The sequence below is a fragment of the Megalops cyprinoides genome, chromosome 25 (assembly GCF_013368585.1).
Source record: "Megalops cyprinoides isolate fMegCyp1 chromosome 25, fMegCyp1.pri, whole genome shotgun sequence".
NCBI lineage: Eukaryota > Metazoa > Chordata > Actinopteri > Elopiformes > Megalopidae > Megalops > Megalops cyprinoides.
The window spans coordinates 4,154,571-4,170,793 of NC_050607.1; the positions used below are offsets into that span (position 1 = coordinate 4,154,571).

General features: G+C 45.3%; 2 protein-coding genes across 5 annotated transcripts in view; both read left to right on the forward strand.

The window, feature by feature from the left end:
• Positions 1-9,154, forward strand: part of tbc1d15 (TBC1 domain family, member 15) — a 31,973-nt gene extending 22,819 nt beyond the window's left edge. The window contains exons 9-16 of the mRNA XM_036520328.1: positions 1,099-1,193; positions 2,123-2,239; positions 2,771-2,871; positions 4,164-4,263; positions 6,398-6,495; positions 7,154-7,270; positions 8,158-8,244; positions 8,416-9,154. Of these exons, the coding sequence (XP_036376221.1) occupies positions 1,099-1,193; positions 2,123-2,239; positions 2,771-2,871; positions 4,164-4,263; positions 6,398-6,495; positions 7,154-7,270; positions 8,158-8,244; positions 8,416-8,625 (925 nt within the window). The 3' untranslated portion in view covers positions 8,626-9,154. The remainder of the gene's footprint in view (positions 1-1,098; positions 1,194-2,122; positions 2,240-2,770; positions 2,872-4,163; positions 4,264-6,397; positions 6,496-7,153; positions 7,271-8,157; positions 8,245-8,415) is intronic.
• Positions 9,155-12,749: 3,595 nt separating this feature from the next.
• tph2 (tryptophan hydroxylase 2 (tryptophan 5-monooxygenase)) overlaps positions 12,750-16,223 on the forward strand; it is a 30,702-nt gene continuing 27,228 nt past the window's right edge. The window contains exons 1-3 of one of the 4 annotated variants that reach the window (XM_036519972.1): positions 12,750-12,863; positions 14,540-14,683; positions 15,553-15,737. In XM_036519972.1, coding sequence (XP_036375865.1) covers positions 12,762-12,863; positions 14,540-14,683; positions 15,553-15,737 — 431 coding nt within the window. In that variant the 5' untranslated portion in view covers positions 12,750-12,761. Of the gene's footprint in view, positions 12,885-14,539; positions 14,684-15,552; positions 15,738-16,223 lie in introns of all 4 variants that reach the window. The other 3 variants (XM_036519973.1, XM_036519971.1, XM_036519970.1) reach the window with 3 other exon arrangements.

Here is a 16,223-nt window from a genome sequence, read left to right on the forward strand (position 1 = left end):
CTTTCAGCTATCACTGACTTTGTACGGACAACTCCAGACTGATCATACTGTCCTTGGCTCCAGTAATTGAAGGCATTTGAGGATCGCTCATGCGCTCGGGTTCATTTCTGAAGGCCGGCTGTTGGCTCAGACTCTGGGCGTTTTGTGCGTCTTTCACTGGGCTGTAGCGCAGAGAGACATCACTCCTTCTCCTCTGCTTTGGCTGTAGTTGCGTTAGCAGCTGATTACCCGCCTTCATCTCCCATGCCTACACGCTCTTACTGCCCTGTTTTGTCTGGTTTTTTTTTTCCTTTCCTTCTTGCTGCTACACCTCCACAACACTGAACTGATAATAATGTTTCTGACTCGCTCTTAAAAAAGACATAAGAGCGTTGGAACTGGCTGCGGGCCGCGGAAGCCGATGGCAGGGAGGCGATTGTCAGGATGAAATAAGCCTGGCACTGACACGCCGTGTCCCTATGGGCACCGCGGTAATGCTCAGGAGGGGTGATATTTACATTAGCCTGCTTTATGTTTCTCCTGTCATATTCCGGTGATAATTATTGCGGTATGTGTAAGATGCTCTTTAATTCAGGGGGACTTGCATTGGTCCACAGGGATCTCGGAAGATGCACTAGAAAACATGGGCTTCAGTCTGGACTGTCTTAAGGAAGCTTTTGTATATGTATATATCTATTATAATGGAGCTCCCACATTACAAATACAGCATGACACATTTAATTCCTTACAGCGGTGCTGCTTCATTGATCTTCTATAGTTGTTCTATATGCGGCGTGCACCAAAATGAAGAATTCATAGCCGGGCATGGTTTAGTGTTTAATCAGCCCCTCCACTAAGCATAAAAAGATCCCTTGACTCAATAGCAGGGTTGAGGTGTGTCATTGGTGTTTCAGCTAGGTATTAGCTTTAATGGTTTTCTTGCCGTTTTCTACTGACTTACATTCAGAAGGGACGCAGAGTGGTGTGCAGGAGGTGGGGCTGTAGATGTGGGCGTGGCAGTGTGAGGTCAGAGTGCACAGCCGGGAGTGGGGGGGTCCTCACAGCCTGACGGGCGGCGGTCTTCTCCTGACACTTTTCCCCCTCTCTGCTCTGCATCAGGGACGAGTACTTCAGAATGAAGCTCCAGTGGAAGTCGGTCAGCGAAGAGCAGGAGAAGAGGAACTCCAGGTTGCGAGACTACAAGAGCCTGATAGGTAATTTCCCAGAATCCACGGCGGCGCTCGGCACGTGCAAGCGCCTCCCTCGTCTCCCGTGTTCCTCTGTGTGCAGCCACACACCGGCTTTATCCAGACCCTCCTGAAACACAAAAGAGTAAAATCAGGCAGCAGAGAAGAGGTCCACATCAGTCGGCCTTTGAATGTGGCATGTTTCATTTATGTTATTTTCCAGCTCCTCCCTCGCACGCGCACACACACATACACACACACACACCGAGGTGGTGTCAGGTGCTGATACGCTTCCTCCGCCCTTTGAGAGATTCCCCCTGTAATGACTCTGACTGGATCGCTTAGTGTGGAATTAACTTGGCATTTCACTCTTCATACAGTTCACTTTGGATGTCACCCTATTAAGTTTTCGCTGAAGTTGAAAAGGTTCTGTTGTGAACAGCCCTGCTTTTCTGCAAATGCCATCAAATTAATATGGAAAGTCTCCACTGAGGCTGTCCGCACTCAACATTTTAATGATGGCACTTGAAGGTTTCAGGTTTTATTTTTTGCTTTTTAAAATTTCTGTATTTTTCAAGCGTGCTCTCAGGGGGCTCCTTCTCTCATCAAAACAATCATTACAAAAGATCAAATGTGCATTGAATGTCTCTGACAGCCACATTACAAAAGAACACAACTACCACAAAGTTTGGCTCAGCCATTGGTCTTTGTAAAATTTCATTAAAGTTGTTGTTTGGGGCTCCTGAGTGGATCAGTGGTTTCAGGAGGGCAAACAGAGCCCTGTGGCCCGGGTTCGAGCCCAGCTGTGTCATTGAGAAGATTCTCACAACCCTAAAAGTGGTGCAGGAAAAAAGAAGAATCCAGAAAAAACACCATGTATTTGTATCGAATGCGGTTTGATGTTGATCGTCATCTTGGCTTCTCCACCCTGACTTGCACGTGTAATGCTTCTGCAGAAAAGGATGTCAACAGAACTGACCGAACCAACAAATTCTACGAAGGTCCAGACAACCCGGGCCTGATCCTGCTCAACGACATCCTGATGACGTACTGCATGTACGACTTTGATCTGGGTAAGCGCCTGCAGCATCCCCCGGCCTCACGTAGCCCTGCACACCACACCACCCAATAAACAGGCACACACTGTGTTTTCGGATATAGCCTCCACCCTGCAGATATCCGTTCCATTTCATTCACTGTATGTATCCTCACAGAAGTGATTTTCCAGTGGCTGCACAGTGTTGGGAAATTGGTTGTTTGAGAGACTTTGCCATTCGGTTCTCTCCTGATTGTTTTTCTGGTAACGTGGAACGTGAGGGAACTGGAGATGCAGAGGTCCAACGTCATGTGTCCTGTAATAGAATGTATTTTTCACTGCCTGGTAATTCAGACAACTTCTTTCAATGATTGACAAACACCAGAGGATTCTTATTATTGTCCTTTAAAGACACCAGTATATGTCAGATTTTAGACAATCTGAATGTGGATTATCCTGAGTCCTTTGATATTTTAAGATCCTTTGATACAGCAGTGTGATGTGTTCTGGTGTACCTGTGACACTCCAGAGATGACATGGTTTACATCTTCTCTCTGCTTCCCACCAGGGTACGTCCAGGGAATGAGCGATTTGCTGTCCCCGATCCTCTACGTGATGGAGAATGAAGTGGATGCTTTCTGGTGCTTTGTGTCCTTCATGGATCAAATGGTGAGGCCTTCAGTACCTCACATTTCTCTCTGTGGTTTTCATCTGTGCAGTACTGTCCTGTAAACACAGTTAGTGGCTGGTGTGTGGAGTGAGGAGGAGTGGCAAAGCTTTTTGGATTATATGACTGTTGATTGGTTCCTTCGAAAAGGCTGAAGGAGTGAAGGGTGAATGGAATTGCGTCAGGGCCACATCAGTCACAGGGGGGAATTCTCGCATTTCCACCAATAGCAAGTGAGAAATTAGACCCTCTAGTGTGGAGTGGCCTTCTCTATCAGGGCTGCCCTTGTGCCTTCCACACTGTGGATGCTTCCCACCAGGCTATTGTCCTTTCACGATTTCCTGGTTCTCTGCATTGTGTAAAGTTGCACTGCATCTTCCATAGCTTACTTTCAGATTAAGGTCTGGATTCGTCCGACATCCATCCTTAGTTTTGACTCACAAATAAAGGTGTTAAGTTTTTATTGAGGAAAAAAAAATTAATTTAAATTATTTTGGTGGACTCACTAAACTCACCAGCGTGTTTTTTTTTTAAGAAAAAAGTTGGACGTTCCTCTTGCATTTAATTTCCAGCCAAAGTTAAGGACAAATGATGATTGAGTTCCAGGCTCAGTATTCACAAGTCTTGACTCTCTCTTTCTCTCTTTCACAAGGCTGCTGCAGGCATTTCAAAAGAGATTTAGAATTTGAGCCATTCATAGTTCTCAAATACTGCAGCTCCAGGCAGATTTGCAGCCTTAAACTCCTATCAGAACATCGGTGGCTGGATGAGTACTCTGATACCCTTTAAGTCCTCATTATTCAAGGAAATGCGAACCTTTGTCGTTCTGTTCCAGCTCCAGCCTGGTAATGCTTAGCATCAATTTATAATGTGTATACGTGCAAAAATTCCCCTCTGACACTTAAATACATAATCCTGCCATAATCCTGCTGCTGATCCTGTAGCCTATATATTGATGAATGTGCTTAGAGCTATGGCTTTTGTTGTGATTATTAATAATGTTATTGTTGTTGTTGTTATTGTAATTGTTTGGTTATTAGCATGGCAGTGTTGTTGAAGTGAAGGCGACTTGCATAGTTTGCATTAAACATAGTCTCTCTCTGTACTGCGGCATTGTTTCTGAAGTTTACTCTTAGGTTAAGTACAAAGGCAGAGATAGACCTATGTTTCCACCAGCCCCCTGGTAAACAAAAAAAAAGTTCTCACCCACTGCAGTGCTTCTGCTGTAATACACGTAGCAATGAAGAGAAGAGCCCTGGTTTACACGCTTGTCTTACTTGTGTTCTCCTGACAGCACCAGAACTTCGAGGAGCAGATGCAGGGCATGAAGACCCAGCTGATCCAGCTCAGCACGTTGCTACGGCTACTGGACCTTGCGTTCTGGAACTACCTTGGTATGAGAGCTTGGTCCTTCTTGGTCCCGCTTGGTTCTCTGTCCCCGCCCCAGAGATGTCTGTGTTTCTGCAGGCTCTTCTGCAGTCAGTCCTCAGACCCTCTCTGTGGCACGGCCGCACTGGAAGTAATGCTGTCTCTTCAGCTTCTCCAGCACGGCTGCTCATTCCTCACATGTGAAGGATAGGTCTTTGCTAAGCACTGTTGAATTTTACGAAAATGCAGTGACTTCTGCAAATTCACGTAATTTATTTTTTACATGTTTTTTGTACTGCACTTAAACCAATTGCATACAATTAGTAATTTCTGTCATAGCTGCACTATACTGCAGGGGCCAAATAATGTTATTAAGATTGTTAATAATTAGATTGTTAAAGGGACAACTCTACCAACTAACTTTTAGAGGACACCTAAAGGTCAGTGCTGTTTTGTGGTAATAAATTATATCGGTTCCCTGGGAGCATTTGGAAGCATTTGACACTGCATTGCCAGAAAGTATAATTACAGTCTGTGTCTCCCTCACAGAAATTCTCATAAATCTAAGCTTTCCTGGTGAAATTAAAGTTATAGCAAATCTCATTTCATTTGCATACTGTATTACTGGCCTGGCTCCTTTTGTTGTTATTGTGAGCGTCTCCAAGTACTCTGTGGGTGCAATTTGTCAAATACAGTTACGCTACTTATTTTGTCGTTTGTGCTGATCTTTTCAAGCTGATGAAAATTCATTATTAATAACCTCAGACTCTCTTGTAATATATCATTGTCCCAAAACACACTCTGCTTTACAGCAGAGGCACTCCTCCGAAACTCCAAAAGCAGAGTTCTCACTGACATCGACCAGATTAAACGGACATGACGTTAGAACTGAGCTCAGGGTGCCGAGGCACATTCGGAAGACACCTGCAGGAATAATGACGCTGCTTTTGATTGTCTTGCGGAATCACGCAGGTCCCATCTTTTATGAACGCATTCATTGTCAGTGACTGCAAACAGCAAGCCGGCAGACATGTCTCGAGCATGTGGTCTGTCGCTCTCACAGTGGTGTGTCGCTCTCACAGTGGTCTTTGCTCTCACAGTGGCCTGTCGCTCTCACAGTGGCCTGTTACTCTCACAGTGGTGTGTCGCTCTCATAGTGGCCTGTCGCTCTCACAGTGGTCTGTCGCTCTCACAGTGGCCTGTCGCTCTCACAGTGGTCTGTCGCTCTCACAGTGGCCTGTCGCTCTCACAGTGGTCTTTGCTCTCACAGTGGCCTGTCGCTCTCACAGTGGCGTGTCGCTGAACAGCTAGTTATTAGGGCCTTAGTGAACTGCTCTGTCATGCATATAATGCGCAGCTTCAGTCAGGAGACATAGGAAATCGTTTCAAAATATCGTAGCAAAGGACAAGAACTGATGAACCCGGTTATATTTTTTAGGAGTACCCCTTTAATTTCGAAACCTTTCTGGAGGAGTTTTTGACAATGATGTATTACAAAAAAGTGTGGTCACTACTTCTTTAATTTTCATCAGTTACACTTCAGCAGCGGCAACCAAGTACGCTACTGATAACAACCTTGGCACATAAGCTACTTATAACAACCAGAGCAGAATTTAGAGTGAATATTAGGAAAATAAGAAAGAAAATCCAATACTATGCAAATGCGAACACGTTCTTTATTGCTTTTATTACCCAGGAAAGGTTAGGTTTAGGACAATATCAATGAAGAAGGTGAAGAGCATAATTGTTCTTTGGTGGGAGATTGACAGTGTCCCTTGGGGGAATTGCTGGTGCAATTTATAATCGCAAACATTTTATTGACCTTCCTCTGTCCTTTGATGGTCAGATGAACTTTGCCTGGAGTGCTGAGCAGGCGAACTTTGTAAACTTGCACACAGGGAGAGAGCAGCTTCAGGAGGTCCTGTATATTTAATGCGGTGTTGCAGGCGCTGGTTCTGGGCCTGTGGGCTCCCATCCCACCATCATAATTGACCTTCTCAGTCAATATGTTTGTGGTAGTATTTGGCCTCTGCTTTTCCTGGCAGTTGTGGATGTTTGTGGTGTTAGCGGATGCAGGAGAGCACAGCTGTTTTAAAGACCCTCCTGCAGGCCTCAGGCATTTCCCCTAACACTGCCCCCCCACCCACTCTCACTTCACAGAGTCCCAGGATTCGGGTTACCTGTACTTCTGTTTCCGCTGGTTACTGATCCGCTTCAAGAGGGAGCTCAGCTTCCAGGACGTCCTTCGCCTGTGGGAGGTGAGTCGCCGCGGTCGGTCCGATCGATCCGATTGGTCCCGCACTGCTCCTGAGCCAACCGGGCGCGTCCGGGGGGAGGGGGGGGGGGGGCCTTTCCGGGTCTCTCTGGCTCCGCGGGTGCAACGGAGGCTCGTTCAGCCCGGCGCCGCCGCCCGGCCCCGCCTGACAGGAGTCCTGAATGTGTAAAAATGCGCCGCGCTGCGCACATTAGTCAGAGCTGACAGCGTGAGCTCGGCCGCCCATAATGGGCCTGCCTCCCCACCCCTGGGCCGCAGCCAGACTCCTCTTCCCCCTGTGTGTCTGGCACCTCGTCACAGAGGCGGCCGCTCCCGGCGCTGCTTGCGCCCAGTGAAGTGTTTGTTCCCCTGTTTTTTTTTTTTCGTTTTGTGGTTATTTTCGTATCTCCTCATTTTACGCTGTCGTTAAACTCCTCCGAGATGAATCACACTACAGATAAAACGGGTGGGATTTTTTTTTTTTTGTTTTCCTTTTGGGCATTTGTCCAGAAGCAAAGCCAAAAAATAAAATGAAACAAACAAACAGGGAAAAAACAGAACAAACAAAGAAAAAAATGTATTCAGTTAAAGGGGTTTTAATTATATTTATGATAATTAGTTCTTTGACATGACCATGTCTTGTTGTACTCTCTGCTGTTTAGGTTATGTGGACTGGGTTGCCGTGCCAAAACTTTCACCTGCTGGTGTGCTGTGCTATTCTGGACTCAGAGAAGCAGAAAATTATGGAGGAACATTACGGATTCAATGAGATCCTAAAGGTAATGTTAATGGAGCCTCAGCGGCGTCCCAGGTAGTTTTCCTCAGAGATGGCAGCCTTATCTGGCTCAGAGTTATGTTCCGTTTGGTAATGAGATACCCCTGAGAGCCGGGGCTTCCTATCTCTGCCATTGGGGTTGGAAGATAAGACTTTCCACTGGGCTTCTGCCCCGGCTCCACTGTTAATGCCACCTTAATTCCTTGTTGATACTCTTTCAGCATCGATCTTCCTATTTTTTTCCCCCTGCTGAGTGTTGACACAAGATTATTCAAATGCAGATTATGTAAAATAAATGGCAAAATGTAGATGTGGTATTCACGATGTGTTTTTCTGCTCTTTTTAATGGAAATTTTTTGCATGAGGGATTAAGGATACAAGCAAGGTTATCACTTGTTGTATTTATTCATATGAGCTGAGGTTCATTCATATTTAATTTTAGTTTTAACTTTTTTCATTTTGCCTCGTATCAGGTTGCTGATAAGGTAATTATGCCATGGTAACAGTTTTGTTACCAAGGTACCAATGGCTGTTACCATGGAAATTATGCAGCGCCTGACGGATCATGATGCACTAGTTTTCAGATTTATGAAAAAACTCAAATGTTCAGCATTTGGCCTTAAGTATTATTAGAAGTCTAAATCTGGATGACACTGGAACAGAGCCTGAAACGTCAGTGAAATAATTGTATTTTGGAATTGAACATGAGAATTTGGACGCTTGGCAGTTCTCAGCGCAATCTGTGTTGGTTTCTCTCACACATATTTTTCAGTTCCAGACAGCAACACTGTTTTTCTATATTGAAGTTGTTCTTATCATTATAGCAGTGTTAGGGCTTTGAATGTTCATGATTTACTGTGCAAGTTAATGTTATTGTATTTGTTACAACAGCACATAAACGAACTTTCAATGAAACTCGACGTTGAAGAAATCCTCCTCAAAGCTGAAGCAATCTGTATGCAGATTAAAAGTTGTAAGGTATGCTGTTGCATATACATGTCTGCATGGAGAACAGTTGATCACGCTGTTGCAAGTACATGTTGAAAGTAAATGTGACATTGTGATACATTGTGATAAGATTCATTTCAGTACAGTATGACTCCAAGCCTTCATCCTTGAAATTCCTCTGTGCCTTTGGTTGTCTTTTAGGATCTGCCGAGTTCAGTGAGCGAGATTTTGGGCTTTAACTCAGAAGCGGAAGCTCCAAGGCTGGAGACAAGCGAGTTCGGCATGCTGGATTCGCCAGAGCCCCCCAGGGCCGCACACAGACAGGAGTGCGTGGCGGAACTCATCTCCAATGGCAACGGACATTTACGAGAAGCAGCCCACGATGTTTACAAATTAGCCTACATATCGTAGTAAACAATCCAGTCAACACAGATATTTTTTTTCCTCAGCCCCTCAGCCACCAAGAGAGAAAGAGTATTGGGATAGAATTACTTATTTGGTGAAAGGTATGGCATTATCATGGCTAAGTGTGGGGGAAAAAACAAAACAAAGTTCTAAACAGGTCTCAAACTGAATTATTTTTGTAACTCCGTGTACCATATTGGTCTTTCGTTCAAAATGATCATTCCTTCTCACTTGCATAAAGTTGAGTTTTAATTTTAAACTGTAACAGATTTGAGTTTTTTTTCAGTTAAACATTCTGAATCATGTCTGAGTTATTCAAGTGAAATTGAAAATGGTGGATCTAACTTAGCTGATTGATGTATATCAGACAAACAGAGGCTGTGGTAGATGATTACATATTTTGAGATTCGTATAAAAGTCGATGGTATACTGATGATGGTGACATATAATGTAATGTGTAGTACCTGGCATTAATTTATAGTGTCAGTTTATGGATAGATCCATTGAAAACAGCTTTATATTTTCTCTGGAAATAGAACACATGTCTTAGGAAGCGATAGAACAACATCCAAACCCTGCCTTATACCGTGGTTACCTTGGTTACCTTATCTCAGCATGGGTGAAACTTAAATGACAGTGAATTGAAAAATGTAGCCCAGCAGAGCGTGACTTTGTTGTGATTGACAGTACCTTCACGTATATATACATGCTTGTTCATCTTCAACACAGAATTTGGCCATTGCTACCAACACTACTCCTGTAGAACCTGCCAGACAGGCCAATGAAAAGGATTAAAAAGTGACATGTTTAAATGTTCAGAAAAAAAGGGGGAAGGCGTTGTGGACAGATCGGCGGGGCCCAAGTGGAAGGGCAGTCCTATTCTCAGTGAATTTCCATCTTTAACTCGGGTGGCCTCAGGTGTGCAAACCACCCAACTCAAGGTGTGAGTGCTGTTCACCACACAGAGGGCTCCAAACCCAGAACCAGTTTTGAAGCAAACTCGTGTCCGTCAGCTTGGAAGGGCCTGTCACTAGCCCCGGCCAAAGCAATGACACGTGGGTAAAAAAATGGCATGAACAAAAGTGGCCTTCAGTTATTTTGTTTGATCCCCTTTGCCAATTCAGACAGACACAGTTGAGTCTGCTCCACTAACCTCTCCTCTCAGATCCTTTTCAAAACTGCCCCTCTGTGTGTTCCAGCAGGAACCTAAAACAGACCAGACACCCAGAAGGTTCTTAAGGAGTTCTGTTTCCATTTTCGTTGCTCAGATCCAGCGCAGTGTCGGACAAATAAGCTGTACAATGAGATACAGGGTGACTTGTGTTTATACAGTGTGTACATATACATATTTGTATATTCTCAATGATTGTACTGTATTGATAATTACTTTGATAAATACGTATGCTTGAAACATAACACCATATTTTACCTGACTCATGCTTTGCCTAATACTTTACCAGTCCTTAGCTGTGAAACGGGTGGTGTTGTATAACCTCTCTAAGTTTTCTTTTTGTTTTTTGGACAGAGCACTGTATCTTTTCCCCTCAAAAAAAAGAAAACTGAAAATTTAAAAGAAGAAAAGAAGTTACTGCAATTATTTTCAAACTGCAACTTTAAGTATGCAAAAAAAAATTGTTTTCTGCATATGATTGAAGTTTCTAAGTTGTATATCATCAAGCTCAATTTTGTTTGAAATACAAATAACATTGCTCATACTATTGGACTTTGTTATTTTTTTAATTTTTGTTTTAATAACACAAATAATATTCAATATAATATTCAAATAATTTTCATTATATGTTTTGGGCACACTCCGAGCCGTTACTTGTGCATGCTAGTTGGGTACCTGTCTTCAGCAAGAGAAATTTGGAAACTGAAGAATGTTACAAACTATGACGACACCTTTGTTATATGCCCTAAGTATAACAGAAGGAAAAGAGCCTCCGTTCCACCTGTTGGCTGAATAATAGAATTTTTAGCTCTCAGGTGGATGGAATGTGAACGTGTATTTCTCTGTGATTGAAGACTGTGGAGAATATTCTGTCCAACTGTGGTGCTTTTCAGTCTCACTGCTGTAGCGCTTTGTCGTTACGTTTGAATAACAGATTTAGGCGAATCCTGAGTCAGTGTGTTTTGGATACTTGTCCATCATTTGTGCCTGTCCCAGAATTCATTCACTTTAAGATGGCTTGTAGCACATTTGCATTTAAAAGATGAGGGGCTGCCACTGGAGGATTTCTAACTAGGTGAGGCAACCCTGATGGATCAATAGGAGGCGGTGCTGCTGTCATTCACAGAAGTCCCTGCACACGGCCGCTGCACTGCCCTGCTTAACACGCCTCGCTCTGTTCCGAGTGGCATTTGGATTTAGCTTCTTTTAAGTTCCTGATAAACCGTGTGATGTGACTTTTTTTTTTTTCCGCTGGTTCGTTGACCGTTCCCAGCACATCTATTTTGTGTTTTCGCAGAAGGCATTTGGAGATGTTTGAAGCATGGAGGCATTGAAGAAATAGCAAAAAAAAGCAGCTGCTCCAAGCATAATATCTCTCATCTGTTCATAAGCCAGCGTCACATTCATAACAAAGTATCAGAGGCCTGCCTCCATCTCCATGCTCTTTCATTTCCTGTCCAACAGGAAATTGCCTCACAGTCAGCCGATAGCTTTCTACACACAGCCGTGACTTATCTCCCATCTTTCACTGCTTTTATTAAAAACCTGCATTCAGGGTGTCAGGAATAGACATGTATTTGGGCGGAGTTGTAAAGCAGTGTTTATCAGTTGTGGGAAAAGGGGGGGGGGGAAATCAGGGAAGCTTTGTTTTTCTCATCGCAAGCTGCGTATACCGGTGATGACGGTCGCCAGAAACTCTTACGCACACCCACCGGGTATGGGCGTGTCAGTCAGTCAGTCCTGTGGTTTGTTCTGTGAGGAAATGTGACATATTCATCAGCCAAGCTGCCTGTACATATTAATGACCGTGTCCCCCCCTCTGAGGCCGTTTCTGTCCCTGACTTTGCATTCGCGGCCCCCGAAACGAGGCTCAGATTAAGAAGTCGAGCTGTACACTTCATGACGTGTAACCTAATGGCTGTTAATGTAAATGAAAATGTGTGCCATCAGGCCTGCAGAGTTGAGGGTTTCAGCCAGCCCTTTCTCAGAACTGAGTGCTGTTATATATGATGCAGGTTTATGACGGAATACACTCTGGGGCCGGCCAGTCACATCCCAGGGCCTTAAACTGAAAGCCCCAACTGTCTCCATATTTAGTTATGTTTTGTCTTGCAGTATCCTGCTGTGATTGTCTGTTATGATGAAACTGTCAAATTGTCTGAAAATTTAATAACCTGCAGTGACTGTTTATTCCAAAATTGCATTTTGCAGCCTTTTGCAATTTTGTGTGAACTGACAACAGTTGCAGTAGTTTCAAGACGTGTCTGCAAAAACAACAGTCCTGCATGCCAATATTACATTGGAAAAAAGGTTACAGACCCAATCAGTGGCCATATCGAAAGGTATATACAACCCGCATTGTGGCCACGTTGTTTTTCACACTGTATTCAAGCTGAATATAAATGTGCATGCGATCCCAGCAGACGCATGCATACTGTACTAAAAGCAATCTGCAGAGAAGAATGCACAGTAAGTGTTATATTCTGAACACCATGCCGATTCATAAATCCATCATGCTTACTAATTCATTATGGTTGTACTTTCTTCAGTTATATTCCTTAAAAACGGTGCAGACGCTCTCGCCTCGCGTGTCTTTTCTGGGCTGTTTACTGTCTGTTCTTCTGTGGTTAGGCTTGTGTGTGCGTGTTTCTGAAGCACTGCCATTCAACAGGTAGATTAGGGATTAACACTGGGGTTATCAGAAGGAGGCGTGCAGGGAGGCTGCATTTACAAATCAAGGGGAGACGTGTGTTTAAAGGGGGCGCGCCTGGTTTATCTGAAAGCGCGCGTCGCCCGGAGGGAGCGGGGGGGTGTGGGGTGGGGTGGGGGGGTTCTTATCAGGATCTTCCGGGACGCTATATAAAGCGCGCACGAGCTCGCGGCGGGAGGCACTCTGCGGAAAGACCTACCGGACAGCGCTGCGATGGCCGCCTCGCCGCTGAAGAAGACCAGGCAGGAGGCGCTTCCTAGGATGCAGCCTGCCATGATGATGTTCTCCAGTAAGTACTGGGCCCGGAGGGGGCTGTCCCTGGATTCGGCCATGCTGGACCAGCAGCGGGTCGGAGCCCAAGCGGTGAGTGACTCCTCTAATCGCGCCACATAACGAAGCCGCTGGTAACGAGGACGTGACATGATGCTTACCTGTGTCACAGGCTAGCTGTAAAACGTGAAACATCACACCGTCAACCACAGATCAGTACTGGGACACATTTGCTTTTGTGAGGTTTATAAACCGTAATAAACAGTGTAGTGTGAATAAAGTACTGTAAATCACACGATGATACTTGATCCTTTACATTATTTTTGAGTAATAGACAGAATAGTTTTGGAGAGGTACTTAGCAGGTATCTAGAGAGCTCTTTGACCAATTGGTCTAATGGCAGATTTTATGAAATAGGTAAGGTATGTATTTAATTGTTTTTTAAAAACGTTAAAAAAGTGTTTTTGCTGTTTAAAGTTTTAGAACTACTCAGATTTGCATTAGTAATTATGACAATATTTATATAATATACAAATGAGTCCATGTATACTGCAATGTGATTTTTGCGCTGCATGCTATGACAAGTCTGCAGATTGCTCAAAAGCTCATTGCTTTGTCATATTTTGTATCTCATACATGTTACATTTAACTGTGTGTATCACATGATTATAAAGCATTACTAAGATGTCTGTAAAAGGTGCAGAATGTCTGCTTGCAGTTTTGCTCTGAAGCACGTACAGGTGGATGGTAGCACAGAGTAGCAGGTCCCTCCGGGAGGAGTGAGGTTCAGTAATGCTGACCGCAGGTAGAGGACCTGGGGGAAGGGTTTGGAAGGGGATGTGCACCTTTACCCCTGTTTAGGAGGCAGCACATTCACCCTCGCACGCTAGATCTCTCTCATCGTTCCATGAGCTCCTCTTCTCCCTATGACATACAAACACACATATGCCTATACATATACATACAGATATATGCATACACATACCTACATATACAGATGAGTTTGGCTCCTATACCCATGAGTCTAATGCAGTCATGGTGGAAGGGCATGGAGGGATTCTGACAGGGCTGCAGGGCAGAACCTTGTGCAATCCTACCCCCCCCCCCCCCCGCCTCCTCCTCCCAGCTGCGGCCTGACACTCCACCCTAACAGGGCCCTATCCTCTTTCCTGTGTCTTGAGTGGGGACAGACACCCAAGCCCACACTGCAGTGCAGGTTACTGGGCGGCAGCTGAACCTGCCTGCACTCTCTTCCTGCAAACCCCCACCCCTGGCCGGCGACGACAATGAGAGCTGCTCCCTGGAAATAGCACTGACACACCTACACGGGGCGACACTTGCGCTCCATAAAGAAGCTTAACCCACGGGAAAGGGGACACACAGCAGTATATCAGCGGAGAGTGTAATGAGGTTATACCAGGAGGTTAAATGAATGGCACTGTTAAAATGTTGGGAAGAAACACAAACATGATGTTCTTCACAGGCTCCGTTGTCCCGGTTGAATTGCATTTCCTTCAGAGCGGGTGTCAGCTGTAATGGTGTCTTTATTTGCGGTTTACGCGCGGTGATTATGCTGAGAGAGAGAGAGAGAGAGAGATGCGGAATCTCATGCACAGACCAGATTCCCGGGAGTCGTGCAGATTGAGTGGGGAGCGGTTTAATCTCACAGGATGACAGATTGCTGTGCCGTGCCGTGGAGAACGCGGCTCTGCCTCCTCATCAATGTGACACTCTCTCTCTCTCGCTCGTGTTCTCTCTCTTCCGTTCAGTCACGGCGGCCGTCCTTCGGTCCGATCGACGAGAAGTCGGGCAAGGACTGCCGGGTCCAGACGGACGAGTCTGGAAAGACGGCCGTGGTGTTCGCCCTCAAGAACGAGGTGGGATGCTTGGTGAAGGCCCTGCGGCTCTTCCAGGTTTGTGTCACACCCCCCCCCCCCACCCCACCCCACCCCACCCCACCCCACCCCCACACAATCTCACTCAACCTCGGGGCGCAACGGTAGAGATGAGAGGCGAAAGGGAAATGAAAGCACACAGCAGCTCAGAGAGGCAGTGGCCCATGGGCCATTACAGCGCAGCGTATCCGGTACCTGCGTCTTTGTTTATTTGGATGTCAGGACGTCCGTGACTCGAGCCTGTGAGTTGGAGAGTCCCATTGCAATTACAGGCCCTGTACCCGAGTCTTGTTTGTTATTAATGACCGTGTCCCCCCCCTCTGAGGCCGTTTCTGTCCCTGGCTTTGCATTCGCGGCCCCCGAAACGAGGCTCAGATTAAGAAGTCGAGCTGTACACTTCAGCAAGGTCTGCTGTGACATTTCCTTTCTCGGAAAACAGAAAGTCGCTTGAAATTGAATACAAGGTTCATGTAATGTCTTTGTGGGTCTGCCAGGGACCCTGGAGATGTGCTTATTGGTGCATGTTATTAGAGCCGGGTCTTAATCATTTCAAAACATGGCCCTGCACTGCATGTACACAGTTGATTCAATTGGGTTACAAGAAAGGTTTAGCCTGTGTGTGTGTGGGTAAGATGGGAATTTAAGTTCCACATCTCATTGGCTATTTATGCATGTAATCTGCACCCATTAAGTGAAAAAAGAACAATGCATGTATGAGAATAAGGTTTATTAATGTAATGTATTTTTGCCCTTGACATTGAAGGAGTAGCATATATTAGAGTCATTTGTATTACTATAGTCTATGTGCTGATCGTGAATGAGAAGTGAGCCTGGACTAGAGTAGTGTGTATTGATGCAGTAATGTATCTTTGCTCTTACTCTTTAAGGAGAAGCGGGTGAATCTGGTTCACATCGAGTCCCGGAAGTCCAAGCGCAGGGACTCGGAGGTAGAGATCTATGCTGACTGCAGCTGCAGCAAGCCGGAGTTCAACGATCTGGTGCAGCACCTCAGACAGAACCTCAACATCCTGTCCCTGAACTCACCCGACAGTGCACTGTCCGAGGAGGAAGGTATGCCCTGAGCCAGGCTGATGCCGACTCCGTCCCCCACAATCTCAACGACAGTCTCAACACCCCTGAGTCTGCCCTCTACCCCCCTCAAATAAAGTCCTGACATAGCTGACTCCGCCCTGTGCCACCCGAAATACAGTCCCAAAACTGCTGAGTCCAACCTCTACCCCCCCAAATACTGTTCCAACACTCCTAACTCTGCCCTCTACCACCCTAAATAAGGTCCCAACACAGCTGACTCCACCCCCTGTCTCCTTAAACATTGTTCCATCACTGCTAACTCATCCTCTACAACCCCAAATATACTCTTCCATCACTTCTGACTCCCCCCAAATACAATCCTAAAACAGCTGACCCGCCCTCCACTGCTCCAAATACTGCTTACCCATTAGAGCCTTGTATCAAATACATGTGTGAAGTCGTTCAATAACAAGAATGTCCAGTGCTGTTTAGAGCACATTTTATGAGACAGTATATTGGATCTGTA